Source organism: Leishmania panamensis (assembly GCF_000755165.1).
Source record: "Leishmania panamensis strain MHOM/PA/94/PSC-1 chromosome 20 sequence".
Lineage (NCBI taxonomy): Eukaryota > Euglenozoa > Kinetoplastea > Trypanosomatida > Trypanosomatidae > Leishmania > Leishmania panamensis.
Window position 1 is genome coordinate 496,714 of NC_025866.1, and position 15,679 is coordinate 512,392.

At 56.2% G+C, this 15,679-nt stretch overlaps 4 protein-coding genes across 4 annotated transcripts; all 4 read right to left on the bottom strand.

Moving 5' to 3' along the window:
- Nucleotides 1–1,034: 1,034 nt before the first annotated feature.
- DAT (dihydroxyacetonephosphate acyltransferase, putative) lies at nt 1,035–5,315 on the bottom strand (the record flags this gene model as incomplete). The annotated part of the gene is made up of 1 exon (XM_010700012.1): nt 1,035–5,315. One exon carries the CDS (start codon nt 5,313–5,315, stop codon nt 1,035–1,037), a length of 4,281 nt encoding a protein of 1,426 aa, XP_010698314.1.
- Nucleotides 5,316–8,489: 3,174 nt separating this feature from the next.
- Nucleotides 8,490–9,695, bottom strand: LPMP_201140 (hypothetical protein; the record flags this gene model as incomplete). Its single annotated transcript, XM_010700013.1, has 1 exon — nt 8,490–9,695. The coding sequence occupies one exon, from the start codon at nt 9,693–9,695 to the stop codon at nt 8,490–8,492; it is 1,206 nt and encodes a 401-aa protein (XP_010698315.1).
- Nucleotides 9,696–11,395: 1,700 nt separating this feature from the next.
- LPMP_201150 (hypothetical protein) lies at nt 11,396–12,988 on the bottom strand (the record flags this gene model as incomplete). The annotated part of the gene is made up of 1 exon (XM_010700014.1): nt 11,396–12,988. One exon carries the CDS (start codon nt 12,986–12,988, stop codon nt 11,396–11,398), a length of 1,593 nt encoding a protein of 530 aa, XP_010698316.1.
- A 1,450-nt stretch (nt 12,989–14,438) lies between these two features.
- Nucleotides 14,439–15,230, bottom strand: LPMP_201160 (hypothetical protein; the record flags this gene model as incomplete). Its single annotated transcript, XM_010700015.1, has 1 exon — nt 14,439–15,230. The coding sequence occupies one exon, from the start codon at nt 15,228–15,230 to the stop codon at nt 14,439–14,441; it is 792 nt and encodes a 263-aa protein (XP_010698317.1).
- Nucleotides 15,231–15,679: the final 449 nt, after the last annotated feature.

A 15,679-nucleotide genomic window follows, 5' to 3' on the forward strand; every position in this document is an offset into this window, starting at 1 on the left:
GCCATGGTAGCTCCTGCGGAGGTCGTAGCGGTCGGCACACACAGAGATACAGACCCACCAAAGAGAAAACCTGGTCTTGCGGTAAGAATGTGAGAGGAGGAGAACAGCGGTATATTCGATAGAGGTCTCTTCTTTGCTTGCGTTGCTACAGAGCCACCCTCGCAAGAAAGGGGGGAGTGGTGGTGGGGGGAAGGCGCGTGCGTGAGCAACGACGGCTGTAGAGCTGTGCACTTCAGTCTTGCACGGTTGAAGACCTGGGAGAGCAGAAACCTGTAGCCACACTAAAGAAGAGAAACATCGATCGCATTTATATTCATACACTTTTTTGCCTTCTCCACCGTGTTGACACCCGTTATGAGCATCTCAGATCTCCCGCAGCTCAGCGGACGGTCGTTTTCTCTGACTGAGTTGGCGGAGGAGGAAAGAGAGGTGCAGAAAGAGAGGGAAAAGAGTTACCCCGCAAACATAAGAGAGGGTCCCTGCCAGCTGTGCGACACGAACACTAACCAACATATAGTGCCAACGCCAAAGGAGAAACAAATCCTGTGGGCACACATGTGTGGTGAGTTTGCATAGCAAACGTGAACGAGCACGGTGGTGAGTGGCAAGGGAAGACAACTGGTAGACTGACGTCGTCTTCACGCATCGAGAACAACAAAAAAGCCGATAGATCACAGGGAAGCGTGTGGCGAAGACAAAATACAAAAGGAAAAAGGAGGGAGGGAGGGGGGGGGAAGCATCGACTTCTCCCCCCTCCCTCCGAATACCCTCACCAAACAACCATCGACACACTTCAACCAAACGAAAGAAAAAAACACCTGCGGTGGTGGTGGTGGTGGGGGGCTGGTGCGCGTGACTTGTCGCGTTGAGGTGGAAGGGGTGGGTGGGTAGCCGCGCCGTGCGTGCGCCCTCACGTCTCACCCCCACCATATGCAGCACTGCAGTTGCACATGGCTGCTCCTTCTCTACCATGTGCACCGCTGTTTAGCGGCCTTCCCTTTTCACTAAGCATGGTGCCGATGCGCACGGGCACCTCACATCTTGGACGGCTGCGTTAGCTCCCGGTACACCGCTAGCACACGCTCTTGAATGGTTGCTTTACTGATCGTTACCCCTGCCGCTGCGGAGGGATGCCACCACAGCATCCGTATCTGCGTCGCCAGCATTTCAAGGCGAGCCAGCGCTGCCTCTTGCCCCATGGACCCCACCGTGTACGCCACGACACTGGTTCTCACCTTCGACTTGCCAGGCTCCATTCTAGCAGGCAGGCGCTTTAACTGCAAGAGGGAGAGCGCGATGAGGCTCTCGTAGTAGTGCTGCAGCGTCTCCTTGTTGGCCGCCACAACATAGCGCAGTTTATCCTCCGCATACAGGGTGCCACATGCTCGCTGTGTCGTTGTCACCACGTCCGCAGCGCCGAGCGGCTTGCCAGGGTACACCGACAGCAGAGCCGCCGCTGCCACGAGCACTGCGTAGAATGCCTCCACGTGAGGGCAGATGAGCTGTAAGAGGAAGTAGTAGTACTGCGTAACAGGCACGTGCACAACAGTGCCGCCGTGCAACTCGACTCCAGACAGCTTGGAGTAGGCAGTGTGCCCCTCCATGGGCTGCTGCTGAAGTTGGCTTACAGTGCACTCCAGCCACGACGCAAAGCTCACTGGCGATGCAGCGGCGTAGTTGGGAAACTCGGCAGACAGCAGTTGTCGCAATAGCTGCGTTTGATTGCTCAGCACGTCCGCCCTTACGGAGCGGACCCCGCACAGCATCGTCCCGTCGGTGCCAGATGGCGGACGGTGCGGCATGGTAGCGGAGCCGAACGCCTGCGCGACGACGGCGATGAGAGCTTCGTCCATACAAACGTGGATCAGCTGGTTGGTGCTGATGTTCACTGCAATCCTGGTGACCGTGTCGTCCGGGCGGTACGCCACGCTCGACATGTCGTCCGTGATTTGGATGTAGCGGTCCAGGTTCTGCAGCGCAAGCGTCACGATCCTGTCCGGGCTCAACTCCGCGGCCTCCACCGAAAGCCGAGCGCCGCGCTCGCGCAAGAGGCCACGCAGCCACTCGACTCCCTGCTGCAATTTTTGTAAAGGCATAGCAGCTGACGTGGCCGGTGGCGTTGTGGTGGTGTCACTGCCCTCCTTCGACTTTGTACTGGCTGCGCAGTAGTAGGGGCCAAGACACTCCACTACTGCAGCCACCATTGATGCCGGGGTGATGATCGTGTCACGCTGCAGTTTGTACATCAGGTGCCACGCGATAGTGGTGAGAAGAGAAGCCGGGGTGATGGAGCTGCACTTGACAACGGAAGGTGTGGTATCGAGTGTCTTGGACACTGACGCGATTTCAACAGCTGGTGCAGCCAGCTCACTGAGCTGCCCGTCCTTGGGCTGGAACGGCAGCGGGCACTGCCGCGGGTGCTCCTTGAGGGATCGAAGGGACACAGGTTCGCCAATGTGGACATTGACGTTGCCGTGCATGCGCTTGAGTAGACTGCGAGCCTTGAGCATGTTCATAGGGTTCTCCTTGGGCTTCGGAACACCTAACACCTCCTTGGCATGCGTGGTGGCCTCGAGCACCTCGTCATACGACAGGCTAACCGGTATAATGAGCACGTCGTCCAGCTCTTGCTGGCCCGGCTCGTAGAAGGTGTCGCAGACAAACTTGAGAAGCCCCATCTTCGGCGCCATCGTCTTGCCAGTTCGACTCCGTGCTCCCTCAATGAAGAACTCGAGCGGACGACGGCCACGCACCAGGTGCCGCACATACTCCCTGAGCAGCGCGGCGTACAGGGGATCGCTGCGGAAGGAGCGGCGCATGAAGAAGGCGCCGCTACCTCGCATCAGAGTGGCGAGGAGGCCCATGCTCAGAAAGTTTTCTCCAGCTACAACGTGCGGCAGCGGCAGCTGCATGATCGCCAGAATCTTGGAGAGAACGAGGAAGTCAATGTAAGAGCGATGCAGCGGGACGAAGACGACGGCGACACGAGGCATGGCGCAGTAGCGGTGGAGACGCTCATAGGCGCCGCCGTTAACGTTGATGCGGCAGTAGATGCGGCGAAAGATCTCACGGATCATGAGGCCCGTCGCGCGACACTGCACGTGATTCAGTGTATCGCCGCACTGCAGCAGAATACGCTTCGCTTGCGCCTCCACCTCTTTCCTTGCTGCACCGTCTTTCGCAGCCAAAGCGGTCATGAGCCGCTGAATATCAGGCTGCGCAATAATGGAGGTAAGCACCTGCGGCGTCATGCCAGGTGTCATGTCACCGCGCCAGCCGTTCGCTGTTAGGCCAATGCGCTGAACATACACAAAGAGATCCAAGTACTTGTGCGTAAAGAACGGCATCGGTGGGATGCGCTCAGCGCCCTGGTACACTAGATCGTTGGTAAAGTGGCGCCGCGGCTCTGGAAAAGCGAAGCGGGCTTCGGTAACAGCAACAGTAGTAGTTTCCGGTTTGGAGGGGGCGCTGAGAGCGGGAGAATCCCGAACTACTCTCACAATGCGAGCAAATTCACCCGCCGAGGCTGCAGGGGAGGGACTTCCTAACTTCTGCATGTTGGATGAAGACCGCATAACACACCGTGCCAGGTGCTCAAGCACCGCCCGTGCAATCACCGACACATACGCCTCCCAGTCAACCTCGACGAGCGCCACATACTGATGGAACGGCATGAAGGTGTAGTACGATGTCAGACGACGCAGAAGCGAGTGGTACAGCGCCACGTTGAAGTCCTCGAGGCGGTATGGCACAATAGAGAAAGACGAGGGCATGGTACCCTTGCCCGAGGCGGCGATGGTAGCAGATGCCTTCTCTTGGGCCGCTGCCACGTGAGCCGTACGCTTGATGCGGCGGACAGTGCTGTCCATCTGTGAGACATACGACTTCAGCACCCGCGCCGCCCGGGGATTCCCAACCACTTCTTCCATGAGGCGCTGCCGCTGCTGACACGCGCGCAATCCCTCCAACACGTAGGCAGGCGCGCGCGGCTCCGGTCCAAAGTTGGCAAAATCTACGACACTGAACGGGAACTGCAGAACTGGGGACGGTGTCAACACATCAGCCACGGGGAATGCAGCCAAAATTTGGTCGGCAAATCGAGTGTAGTAACCCATGAGATACTCCGCCACCATACCCCACACCAGCGACGTCTCGCCAGGCTTGCGTGATTCGGCAACTGCAAAAGATGCCATGCGGTGTCGCGTGACACACTGCATCGGCGGCGTTGACATTATGACAGCTGTCTCGACCGCAACAGTGGCGGGGTTTGCGGGCGTATGCGAAGCACCACAGAACTGCATCTCCGTGGCACATTCCACGCACTCGGCCAGCTCGCCGTGGCACAGACATATGTGTCCCAAGAAAGCGGCATTCAAGGCGATGTCGACGGGCGTAATAGTGGCTGGCTCAATGCGGCTCACAGGGAAGTGCCGTAACACGCCTAGCGCGGTGGCGGCACACAAAACGGGAAGTGTGCCACCGTGCGAAATGCCCGTTGGGGCTTCAACGGCGACCTCTGCCGCGCTGAACTCCAGTGCAGGTGGGTCCATAGCGTGTGCATAGACGAGGAGCACCACCCACTCTACCGTCGTGGCGACTTGCTTCGCGATATTCGTCAGCATTGCACACGCAGCAGCGCGATAGATGTCGTCAGCGAGAATGACAAGACTGCCTCGCACCCGGGTCTGCTGCGAGCCGGTCTCAGCGGCCTGCGAAAAGCTGGCATCACTCCAAAGGCGGCGCAGAAGGGTATCGTACGCTTCGAGGCCACTTTCCGTGTCTGAACTAAGCGACTGTGCACTCAGCACCAATACAAACACAGAATCCGCAACATGGGGTGCACTACTACTCCTGTCTGACGCCTCAGTAACGTCCGTCGTGGCTCCGCCAACACTCGTCTTGCCAAGTGCGTCACCGTCGAGCACAGAAACTCGACGAAACATCGGCTCGATCTCCTCAGCCTTGGGTGACACTCCACCGTAGTAGAACTGCGTCATGTGTGTCACGGACCTGTCGCGCTGCGCTGCGCGGCTCGCGCGCAGGTGTGCCTCCACTTTCTGCACACTGCGCATGAAGTCTCTAGTAGCAGCAGCAGTTTCGGTGGAGTTGCACGCTGGGTGAGGGCTGCTGTTGTTGGACCACAGGCTTCGCCTCTGCACTTGAATGTCGCTGACCAGCACGCGGCAGTTTAGCGGCACGAATGGGGAGGTGGCGATCGCGCAAGCACAGGCTGCGGTGAGGCCATCGATGGGAGCGACCAAGACGACCTGCTTGCGCTCCTCTGGGAGTGCAAGCCGAGTTGGTAGGAAGCCCATTTCCTTCTAAGCACGTACCGCGCGATAAAGATGGGCACACAAATGGTACAAACACACAACGCGAAGAACCAAAAACAGAGCTCCTGCGCTCCCGCAAGCGCTGACAGCGTTAAAGTAAAAAAGGACAGCAAAGAAGGCCAGGGAGAGAGAGAGAGCACTCAGAGAAGAGATCTTAACGGCGCACGACTACTGTCAGTGTGCGAGTGGGTCTGCGCTGCTTAACCGTTGCATGCACCGTTCCATGCAGAAAACTGGCAGGGCTGCTTTCGTAGAGCTCGAAAAGAAAAAACTGCTCAAAAGCCGCTTTGGGCTTTCATTTGGAGTGGCCTGTCGTTGCATGCACGACACACACGCCTCCAGTACTCTAAACCTGATGATGTATGTTCTACTGAGGGTACAGATTCGCAAGGGAAGGAGAGCGAGGCAGAGAGAAAGCGACAAGGTAGCGAGGGATTCCGAATGGGGCGTGGATGAAGGATGGGATCGGCGGAGAGGGGGCTAACTATACGCACAAGCAGGAGCTGTACACGAGACAGAGGTACACCCATACACACACAGACACAGATGTACGTATGTATAAATATATATTTATATGTACGTCTATACTTATATTTATAGTTTTATACGTACATAAGTGTATGTATGTATACGAAACGAGACCGCAGCCTGACGTTACACCAATGAGACACACCACCGCAAAACCTCAATCGCGAAACCGAGGGTGAGGCCAGGGGTACCGCTCTATGCCGTCGCTCTGAGAGGACGGTGTGCAGTGAAACCTGCTACTCGCAATCAGGAAACAGAGAGAGAGAGAGAGAGAGCAAACCCGAAAAAGAAAGCATACACCCATACGCACAGCTCCGATTCAAGCAGAGAACAAACGAGACGCGCCACCGTTGGTACGCGTGTGCACAAATAGAAAAAAAAATGAAAGGAAAACCCAAAGGAATGTGACAAGAGATCGTGCATAGAGGGGGGAGGGGGGAGGAGGGAGGGAGAAAGCTGATGGTATGCGAGTGGCTGCACGATGTACACACACGCACACAGAGGCAACTATCTGAGAAGTGATGCACCTGAATACGCGCATTGATGATGAACGATTGGCAGCGCAGAGTAGGTGACGAGACACAGAAAGAGAGAGGGAGAGAGGTGCAGCGGAGGAAAGCGAGTTGAAAATGGGTCAGCATCATGAGGAATGGAGGAGGCCTCGGGAAGAAGGCAGGGAGAGAAGGTGTCACCCGTCGACGAGTGACTTATGCCCCTTCGGAAAGCACGTCTCACCTCCGCACAGAAGCCCAACGTTTGCGAGAAAGGAGCACAAAGGCTGACTCATGTCGGGGCGGGCGATTGCATGCGTGCCTCATGCATTTCCGTTCCCCCCACGCACCGTGCACTCCTAGACCTGAAGCTACTGGAGAACAAAAAAGTTCCGGCCCAGGATATACACATGCATTGCTATTATCACCCATCCTCGTCTACTCTTTCCCCCCTTCTCGCCTGCATCGAAGAGGCTTCGACGCAGGTGAGAGGAGGGGGGAGCAAGAATACCAGTGAGCTGCTCGCTGCTGCACGCTCGACCTATCTCGCACTCTTCATGCACTTGGTTCTCCCTTTTGTTGTGGGTGTTGCCCTTATTCTTTTTCTTCTTGCCTGCCCACCTCCTTCCCTAGTATAGACACAAGCACAGCATCTCCATTTCCTCTTCCTCCTCCTCCCCCCTTCCGACACACACAAAGAGGAAGACAAAAAGTGCGCGTGCGAAAGGAAAACGCCGCGGTAGCGAAGGCGTGGTAAATGCCAAAGGTGCCTTTGAGAATACGGAAAGGTACGTCTAGCCGATGCCGTGCTGGTGCGGTAGTCTCACACACACCTGCAACAACTCCGCCGTGTTGGGCCTGTCGGGGTGCACAGCAGTTTGGGCACCTCTGTGTGCTGGATGTCACCCCGTCAGTCGTGGGACACTGCGTGGCACCCTCACCACAGCGGGCTGTAAACTTGAGGTTGTTGGGGTGGTCCACCAGATCGGCGCGGGTGGGTGTGATGGACCCCAACTCCGAGTGTGGGCGTGGCGGGAAGCTAGGGGCGATGCTGTCCTTGGTACGTGCCCTAACCACCTACATGTAGCTGACCCCCATCGCGAAGCGAATTTTTTATATCCAACTCGAGCGAGTCTTTTGTGCTCGGCTGGGCACGCGTTGCGGTGGCACCCGCAATAGCGAGCGGAGTTCAATGTGCAAAAAGAACCACAGCCGAGTGTGCGCCTTTCACGCGCGACCTGTCGCTGAGTCGCTCACGGGGGAAGATTGTGTGGGTGTGCGTGCGAGGGACACTGGCAAAGAGGGAGAGTAGAAGGGAAAGTCGCACCTTCCCAAGTAGAGGAGGTGACGGGCACAAGCAGTGGAGACGAATGACAGTGTCGGGGAGGAATGGATTGGATTGATACTTTTGAGGCCCAGCTGTTGCACTCAAAGGCAAAAGGGGAACAGTCGTTCGATGCGGATGGAGTGAGAGGCCGATGTGTCTAATTGGAGGAAGGGGTGAATTGGAGTGAAGGCCGTAAAGGCGAAGGGAAAACAGACAGTCAGAGAGAGGGAGAGAGCGCGTGAATGCTCTGAGGCAAAGGCAAAGAGAGGCCCTTGTCGCGTATGCAAGTGAGGGAAGGACGAGCAGAAGCACAGCGTAATACGCAGCAACACAAGACAATACCAAAGGTGCAGAGAAACAGCGACACACACACACACACACCGAGAACACCCAATTCCAGCGAAAGGAGAAGTGTCTAAAGAAGGTGAAGGAGAGAGGAAGGAAGAGCGTGCGTAGAGTCGGCGTAAAGTAATGCAGCACGTGTGAGTCGGTAGGAGAGAAGCCCTGTGTCGTGTGGGGTACACACGTTTCTTCTAGATACACAGCAGTTGCTCTTCGACTGATGCAGGGCGATGATATGGCCATCAAATCCTAGGCACTTGATGCGCGTCTGTTCCGAGTATGCATCTGGGTATCTGTGACTAACTCGAACCGCCATCACCACGGCAAAACAGGTAGAGCGCGCAGCAATCGAGTTACCTCCCTTTTATCGCCGCCGTGATGGAGTACCACACTGGACATACGAACTCACACGAACGCACATCCCCCAAGCGGACAACATTTGTCTTTCGTCGAAGAAGAGTGAGCGAATTATGTGAAGATAAGAGGCGCACCAAACACCCGCCAAAGCGAGCACTGGAGTGCGTGTAGAGCCAAACGACATTCCTTCTTGTTCGCGAATTCGATGTTGAAGGCCCTCAGATCGGTGCGGTACTCCATATGTGTCACGTCAAACAAACCGCTGAACAGGCTCTTCACTAGCGGTGTCGACACCATTACATTCGGGCCAAGAAGCAACTTTGCAGCGATGCGGTGTGGGTCATGCGGGGCCAGCTTCGCGATGAGACAGAGCTGCCACCGTCGCGAAGCCTCTTCCAGCGTATTCCACCATGCCTCATCACAGCCACCAAGCTCGTTCTGTGGGTTTGTTGTTCCTCCCTTGAGCGTACCAGTCGCTAGCGCAGTCACCCGTGTCCCTACCACGCTTTCCCCTCCTACAGGTAAGAGGTTGCCTCCACTCGCCGTCTCCGGTGCCTGTGTCTCTCGCCGATAAGCTGCGATGACGTCCGCCACAGACAAACCATCTGCCCAGCGAAGAAACAGGCCGGCTGCTTCGGCGGTTGTGAACTGCACGCTAACGATCACGCGAGCTGTGGAGGTGGACAGGGCGCCGGCAGATGTGCTGCTATCTCGCGTATCGAGGTGCTCCACGGCACCAAAGCGATGCGCGTAGTGGTACAGAAGGTCATCCAGCGCCCAGTGTAGAAACGACAACGCGTCGATGCCATCGTCGGCATGTGCAGCCTTGGCAGCACTGTCAGCGTTCCGACTACTTCGACTGTGGGAAATATACGATGACGCGTAGGAGGAGTAAGAGGACGAGTACGAGTACGAAGACGATGATACGGATGTCTCACGGGAGTGCGGGGTCGGCAGCGGCGGCGGTGGACTTGAAGAACACGCGGAGCCCGCGGTCCCGGTGGAGAGAGGAGAATGCGTCTGCGACCCGACAACCTTGTTGTCTTCGCGCGAAGACGAAATAGGAGAAAAAGAAGGATCCTCCACCTGCACGGGGAGGTGGTCGGGAGCAGCAGGCGCAGTGGTGGCGCTGTTGGTGGCTTCAGTCGGTGGTACCGACGACGACAGGAAGGCAGGGTTGGATAGTGTGAGAAGCACTCGACGGTACCCCGCAGCTGACGATGGCTCCTCCAGTTGCTTCGCCAATCCCTCCAGCTCATCCGCGCAGCATGTGGAGTATGCTTCCCAATAGGCGTTCCACCTTTCTAGCTGCACCATTACAGGCGGAGCCAGAAAGGCGGGAAGGAGAACTGCTGACTGAACTAGCGCACCCTTTACCCTCGGAAGCAAGACTGTCCTCGATGTGCTGCCGCTATTGACACTGCGGAGAACTTTCCATGGATGGGGTTGTATGTAACCTGCTACGACAGCCGCCTTGACCTGAGTCGCCTCCGTCTCTCTTGCGTTCCCCTCGCCAGGCTCCTCTGTTGGCATGGAGCAGCGTGGGCGTGACGAGGATGGCGGCGCCGGAGGTCGTTGAAAGGGTAAGTGAAAGCAGCCGCGGCGCCACTGAGCAGCAGCAAAGCGCTGCTGCACTGCGCTCCATCCCGATATAGCTACCTCACTCGACGTGGCGTCCGCAGCCAGAGGCAAGAGAAGCGGTAGATGGTGCTGGGGGAATTGGGAAGGTGATCCTGGCGAGTCGGTCGCAGCAGGCGACCTAGTGCGCTTGTGCGTGGCCGCTTGTCCGTTCATAACTTCCACAGGAGACGGAGTGAAATATATGATGGTTACACTACTGCTTGTGGACGGTACTGCACGTGGAGCAACAGATGCGTGTGACACAGGATACCGTGACGCAATAGCTTTGGTGAGCGTCTGTTCTTACGTGTTGTGATGAGAGGCACGTGGTATAGAGCACGGAGGGAGGCAGAGAAAGGAGAAGGGGAATGCGGAGGGGAGACCGCTGTTCATTTCGGTCGAAGCGACAGGAGGATTGGCTCGTGCACAGACAATTCACTTATCAAAACCAACGATGGTGCGCTCGCTCTCTTCTTACCTTGTAGTCGATTTCCTTGTTGTCGCTGATCAAAGCGCCTCAAGGACAAAAAAGGCGAGAATGCGGAAGTCTATGAAATGCCTGTAGGATGTGGACGAGATGACGATGCAGGGTGAAGCGCGCGGAGTATGACTGGGCGAGTGAAGGGCGGAGGGAGGAACGGGACGAAAAACGCCGAAAGGAAATGCGCAGAATGTCGGGCGCTCCTTCTGCTCTCCTTCGGCTGCCTTACAGATCACGTGGTGCGTGCACCTTTCTTACCGTGTTATACGCTTTGCAAAGCCGCCCGCATCAGACAGAATGCCTGCGTCCCTGTGGGTGTCCGTGTAGGTCTATGGAGAAGGAAAAAGGATGAAGACAAGAGATCACTGGCAGCGAGGTGGTGGGTACGTGGCACTTGCACCACTGTCCATGTGTCAGAGAGCCGGAAGAAGCGCGGCACACGCGTAAGCATCTGAGAAACCCTCACGTTACGCAGAAAGCGCCGCATCTCTGCTTTCTTTCTACATTCCCCTTGCATCCGCATAGATGCACAGTCAACAAAACCCGATGTAGCTATGCTGCCCTAGCTTATCCGTCACCTACTTCATGGTGTTTCGTGAAGTAACAACATAGAAGTTGTTATCCTTGTCTTGATGGGGCCAGCAGCAGTACGACTAAGTCGTGCGAAAAAAGGCGGGGGTGGAGAGGGGAGGGTGGCAGAGGGACTTTTGGCTACGTCTTCACCGCACAAGCAGTTATTCATACCGCGTGAAGACCCAAGCAAAGAGGCGCCGCAGACAGTCGCGTGCACCCGAGAGGCTATGGAAGGACACATGAGCAGCGAAGGGGCTGAAGAGCTCCACGTACAGCGCGCATAGAAGCATCACCAAAGCTGCAAAGGAAAGCAGTGAACGGTTTCTGGACTGACGCACGTACACTAGTTCACCTGCTCTCCCACCTCTTCTTCTTCGCTGTAGTCAAAGCCTTCCTCCTCCCAGTCGTTGCCGCCCTGCTGCGCATGCGCCTCCTGCTGCTTCTTGGCGCGCTGCTTGCGGTTGCCCATCAGCTCCTCGTCGCTGTCACTGAAGGTTTTCTCCACCTCCGGCACTGACTTGGCCGACTCCACCTTCTTACCCTTCTTTGCGTTTTTCTTCGCCTTCTTTCCCTTTCGGTCACCTTCGTCATTGTCATCCATCGCTATGGCACCGACATCGGCCTTCTTGGCCCCATCGACTTGGCTCTGCGGTGGGACACCACCGGTGCCACTGGCATTCTTCTTGTTCCTCTTGCCCTTGCCACCGCGCCCGCGGCCCCCGTCATCGTCGCTGTCGTCTTGAAAGTTGCGTGAGGGATCCAGGTTAAGCTTATGTAACTCAGCCGCGATGTCTAGGCCAACAGTCACGCCACCCTTCGCAGAGCCGTCCGTGCCGCTGTCCAGAAGATCATCGTCATCACTATCGTCGTTCCGTCGACCTCGATGATCGTGTCGCGCAGTGCTCTTTTTCTTGCCGCGGCGGCCCCTCTGGCCTTCACCATAACTTGGGTGCTGTTCACTAGAGGCGTTCTCCGCGTTCCAGCCGAGGACTATGCTCACGTCTGTGCGACCACCGCTAACCCCGCCAGCGGATGACAACGATGGTGTGGCTGTCGCGCGTCTCGAGCCGCTCATGGTCGCCGTCTCCTCTGCACGTCCTGGCTGCGCATTGGCACGCGAGACAGTCTTGGCGTCGAGCAGAAAATCCGAATCACCAATCTCAGTCACGACGGCGTCCACCATGTGGGTCGTACTACCAGAGGGAAGCTCCTCTTTGATGAAGTGATCGAGGTCTCGAAATAGGTTTGGCTGCATTAGTAGCACCAGAGAGTGGCCGACACCGCCATTGTCAGTGCCGCTTGCATTGCTCATCACTGTCACCTTCTCCACATCGGCGTCATTATCGCCGCACCAGACACGGAGTTTCTCGAGCGCCGCCTCGGATGTTGTCGTGCAACGGATCTTCATGTTGGCCCTCGCGATGGGGATGACGTTGGAGTCAATGAGGAGGTGCATGAGGCTCAGCGCTTGCTTCTTTACTGGCTGATCAAGCTTCACGGCAGCCCCGATGGAGCGGAGTGCCTGTTCTATCACTTGTGAGGGAAAGGGGCGCTGCGTCTTGGTATTGATGCACTTCTGCGAAATGATGACGGCAATATCCTTGAACATTTCATCCACCTCCGCTGTGCGCTCCTGCTGCGCCACCTGGAGTTCTCCGTGGTTCAGCATGTACTTGATGGCTTCCAATTCTGTCATTTCACCCCCAAAAACAGTCTGAATCTCCTTCTCTGAGGCGAGATAGCCGCGCGCGACGTTCGCGAAAATGCGCTCGACCTGGAGTACTTCATCCAAGCGATTCTCGGTGCCACTGCGGTACGAGATGACTTTGTTTTTGTAGCAGGCGATCTCCAGCTTGACCCCGTTTTTTGAGTACCGTACGACGGCGATGTTCGTGTGTCGCCGCTGCGACAGCGGAACCTGCATACGAGCGCTCATGGCTGAAACTGCCAGTTCCACTGCTCGTGTGCGCTTGAAATACTTGCATGCAGGCAGTACTGGAGAGTGGGACAGAGGGACAGGGGACAATGAAAGTCTTCTGCTCCTCTCTTTGATCCCTTTTGCTTGATTACATACGCGATCAATGCGTTTATTGATTTTTATATATATAGCGAAGAGGACGAGCAGGCGGCAAGCGACGAATGGCCGCGGACCACAGACCGCATGGACGCACTACAAGAGCGAAAGAGAGAGGAAGCGGGGGATGAGCAAACCAGAAACCGAATAGCAGAAGAAGAACAACAGTCAATCGAAGGCGACTGCACTACGACGTCCTTTTCCTCGCTTTGCCACATCCGTTTTGTTGGAATGGGTTTTAGGATGACACCAGCACCAAAATAAAGCGAGGAGCAACCGAGCGAACGAAAGACCCACGCGTTAGGCAGCCGCGATGGTGACAAGGGTTGTGTGTGCGCACGTTTATATGCATGACCGCAGGCGATGTGGAGAGAGAGGGAGCGAGCGAGAAGGAGGGGGTGATGCGGAGAAGCATAATATTGAGCAAAGAGGCGGCGAGCAACATATGCACTCTAACGCAGAATAGCGCCCCCTTTACATACACCATACAACAGTCGCTCCTCCAGATACGTAGTGACGCGCCATACTGCATTGTATGGCGCGGTGGACGGTGTGCTGGAAAAGTCAAACGAGAAAGGGAAAAGGGGGAGAGGGGAGGGGAGAGAGGGAGACCGAGGAAGAACGATGCGTCATCTTTGCAGCGGATCACTGAACGATTCACGTGCTCTCTTTTTCTGCCACAGCCATGGCAGTTTGCCATCGGCCCCCCATGTCGAAGTCAGCGGCGCGGATGCATTGGGGCACAGCAACGCGCCTTTCCATCGGTGTCTGTGTTCCTTTGCCGCCTTATTGGTCTTCGTCAGCGATCCAAGGGACAACAAGATTAGGATCCTCGAGAGACGCAAAGGCATTATGATTGGCACTCATCCACGCACCGCGTGGGAAGGAAAACAAAGTGGTCAGCGGCGAGAGGAATGTGTGATGTGTGTGTGTGTGTGCGTGTGCTTCCATGGTTTTCACATGCAATGCCCATGTACTGTCAGAAGCGGAGGGTGCACAACAACTTTATACCACATGTCGGAACAACACCAACAACAAACCTGGAGAGAGGAGCAACCAGAGATGCGAACAAAAGGGATCACAGATGTTTATCGTACAGCTATACAAGTACACGGCATGCAAACGCAAAAAGAGGGGGGAGGGGGACAGAAAGGAGAGACCCTCAACACCTGTAATTCTGGAGAAAAGAGGCAAAAGCGCACTACTCCGCACTTCACATCACAATGGTTCATGTATGTACAGTACACAAACTGGCACACGCCTTCTCTATCAAGCGAGACACCCCATCCTGAGCAGGGGAACGTTGCGGTGGCTATGCTGGCATGCGGCCAAATTTCTGGCGGTATTGACTAAGCTTCTCATCCTTCACACGAACCAGCTCCTCTAACTTCACAATTTTCTCTGAGAGAATGACGACCGTCTCGCGCAGTTCTTGAATTGTATAGTCCTTCTCACGCACAACATGTGCCAAGCTCGCTTCTTCATTCACAGCCAACGCCGCTGGCTGTCGTTGTGGCTGTGCTTGCCGTGAGGCTGCCTGCAGGTCTGCTGAGGCAGACCTCTGAGACGATACAGATCGGGGAGGCGGCGCCGCAGACGAGGGCCGCTTGCTTCCGCGGTAAGTCGCAGCGGTAGAGCCTCCATCATCTCTCGCATGATCACCTCGAGGATGCAGCTGCACCTGTGATGGGTTCGCACATTGCATCCTCTCACACCCCGGAATCTCCCCCATCATTATCATCTCGTCCCGCCTCGTTTTGATCTGTGCGACCTTCAACCGTAGGGCCCGCAGGAAGCGCTCGATGGCGCCGGGCACGGCTGCTATGATGTCTTCCACCTCCTCTGGGGGAACCTCGAAGTACAGCTTGCGCAGCACCTTGGTATTGAGCGTGTTCCAGTTGTCCAGCTTCTTCGCGTGCGACATTGCCGGGACATAGTTGTGTAGCTCAACTAACTTCGGGAAGAAGAACTTAAGTATCTCTGCCACGGAGCAGCCATCGGCGAAGTCACGAGCGATGTTACGCTTCGGCCGTGAGATTGGGATCTCATCCACCCACGTGTAGAGCTCATGGAGGTCTTCCTCAGTGAAGGGGATGGACGCCATTATGTCGTTGTTGAAGCGATCGAGATGATTGTCCTTGTGATGGTATGGGCACCACTGTGGTATGCTTGTGTGCTCTAACGGGGAAACGCTCACCTTGTTGATTAAACAGACACAAGAAGAGGAACAATAAGGGGCCTGCGAGAGTGTTGGAGGCGCTTCTTCTCCCCTTTCCTGCCGTGTCGGCTTCGCAGCTACAGGGGCAAGGGCAGATTGGGAGGGAAAAGACAAAAAGGGGGAGGGAGGGAGGGAGGGGGGGGGGAAGGTCACTCGGCAAGCGGCGCAAAAGACACGTAGAGAATGTCAAGGGAGTGTGAACGCAACAAGAACCCAAAGATTGCACGTGGAGGCGGGCTATGGGAGAGAGTGCTGGCCTTCCGTCTTCTCCTTCTCACTCTCCATCGTGTTGTTGCTGTCACCAGGGGCATCAATAAGTGGCTCTCTGCGTATAT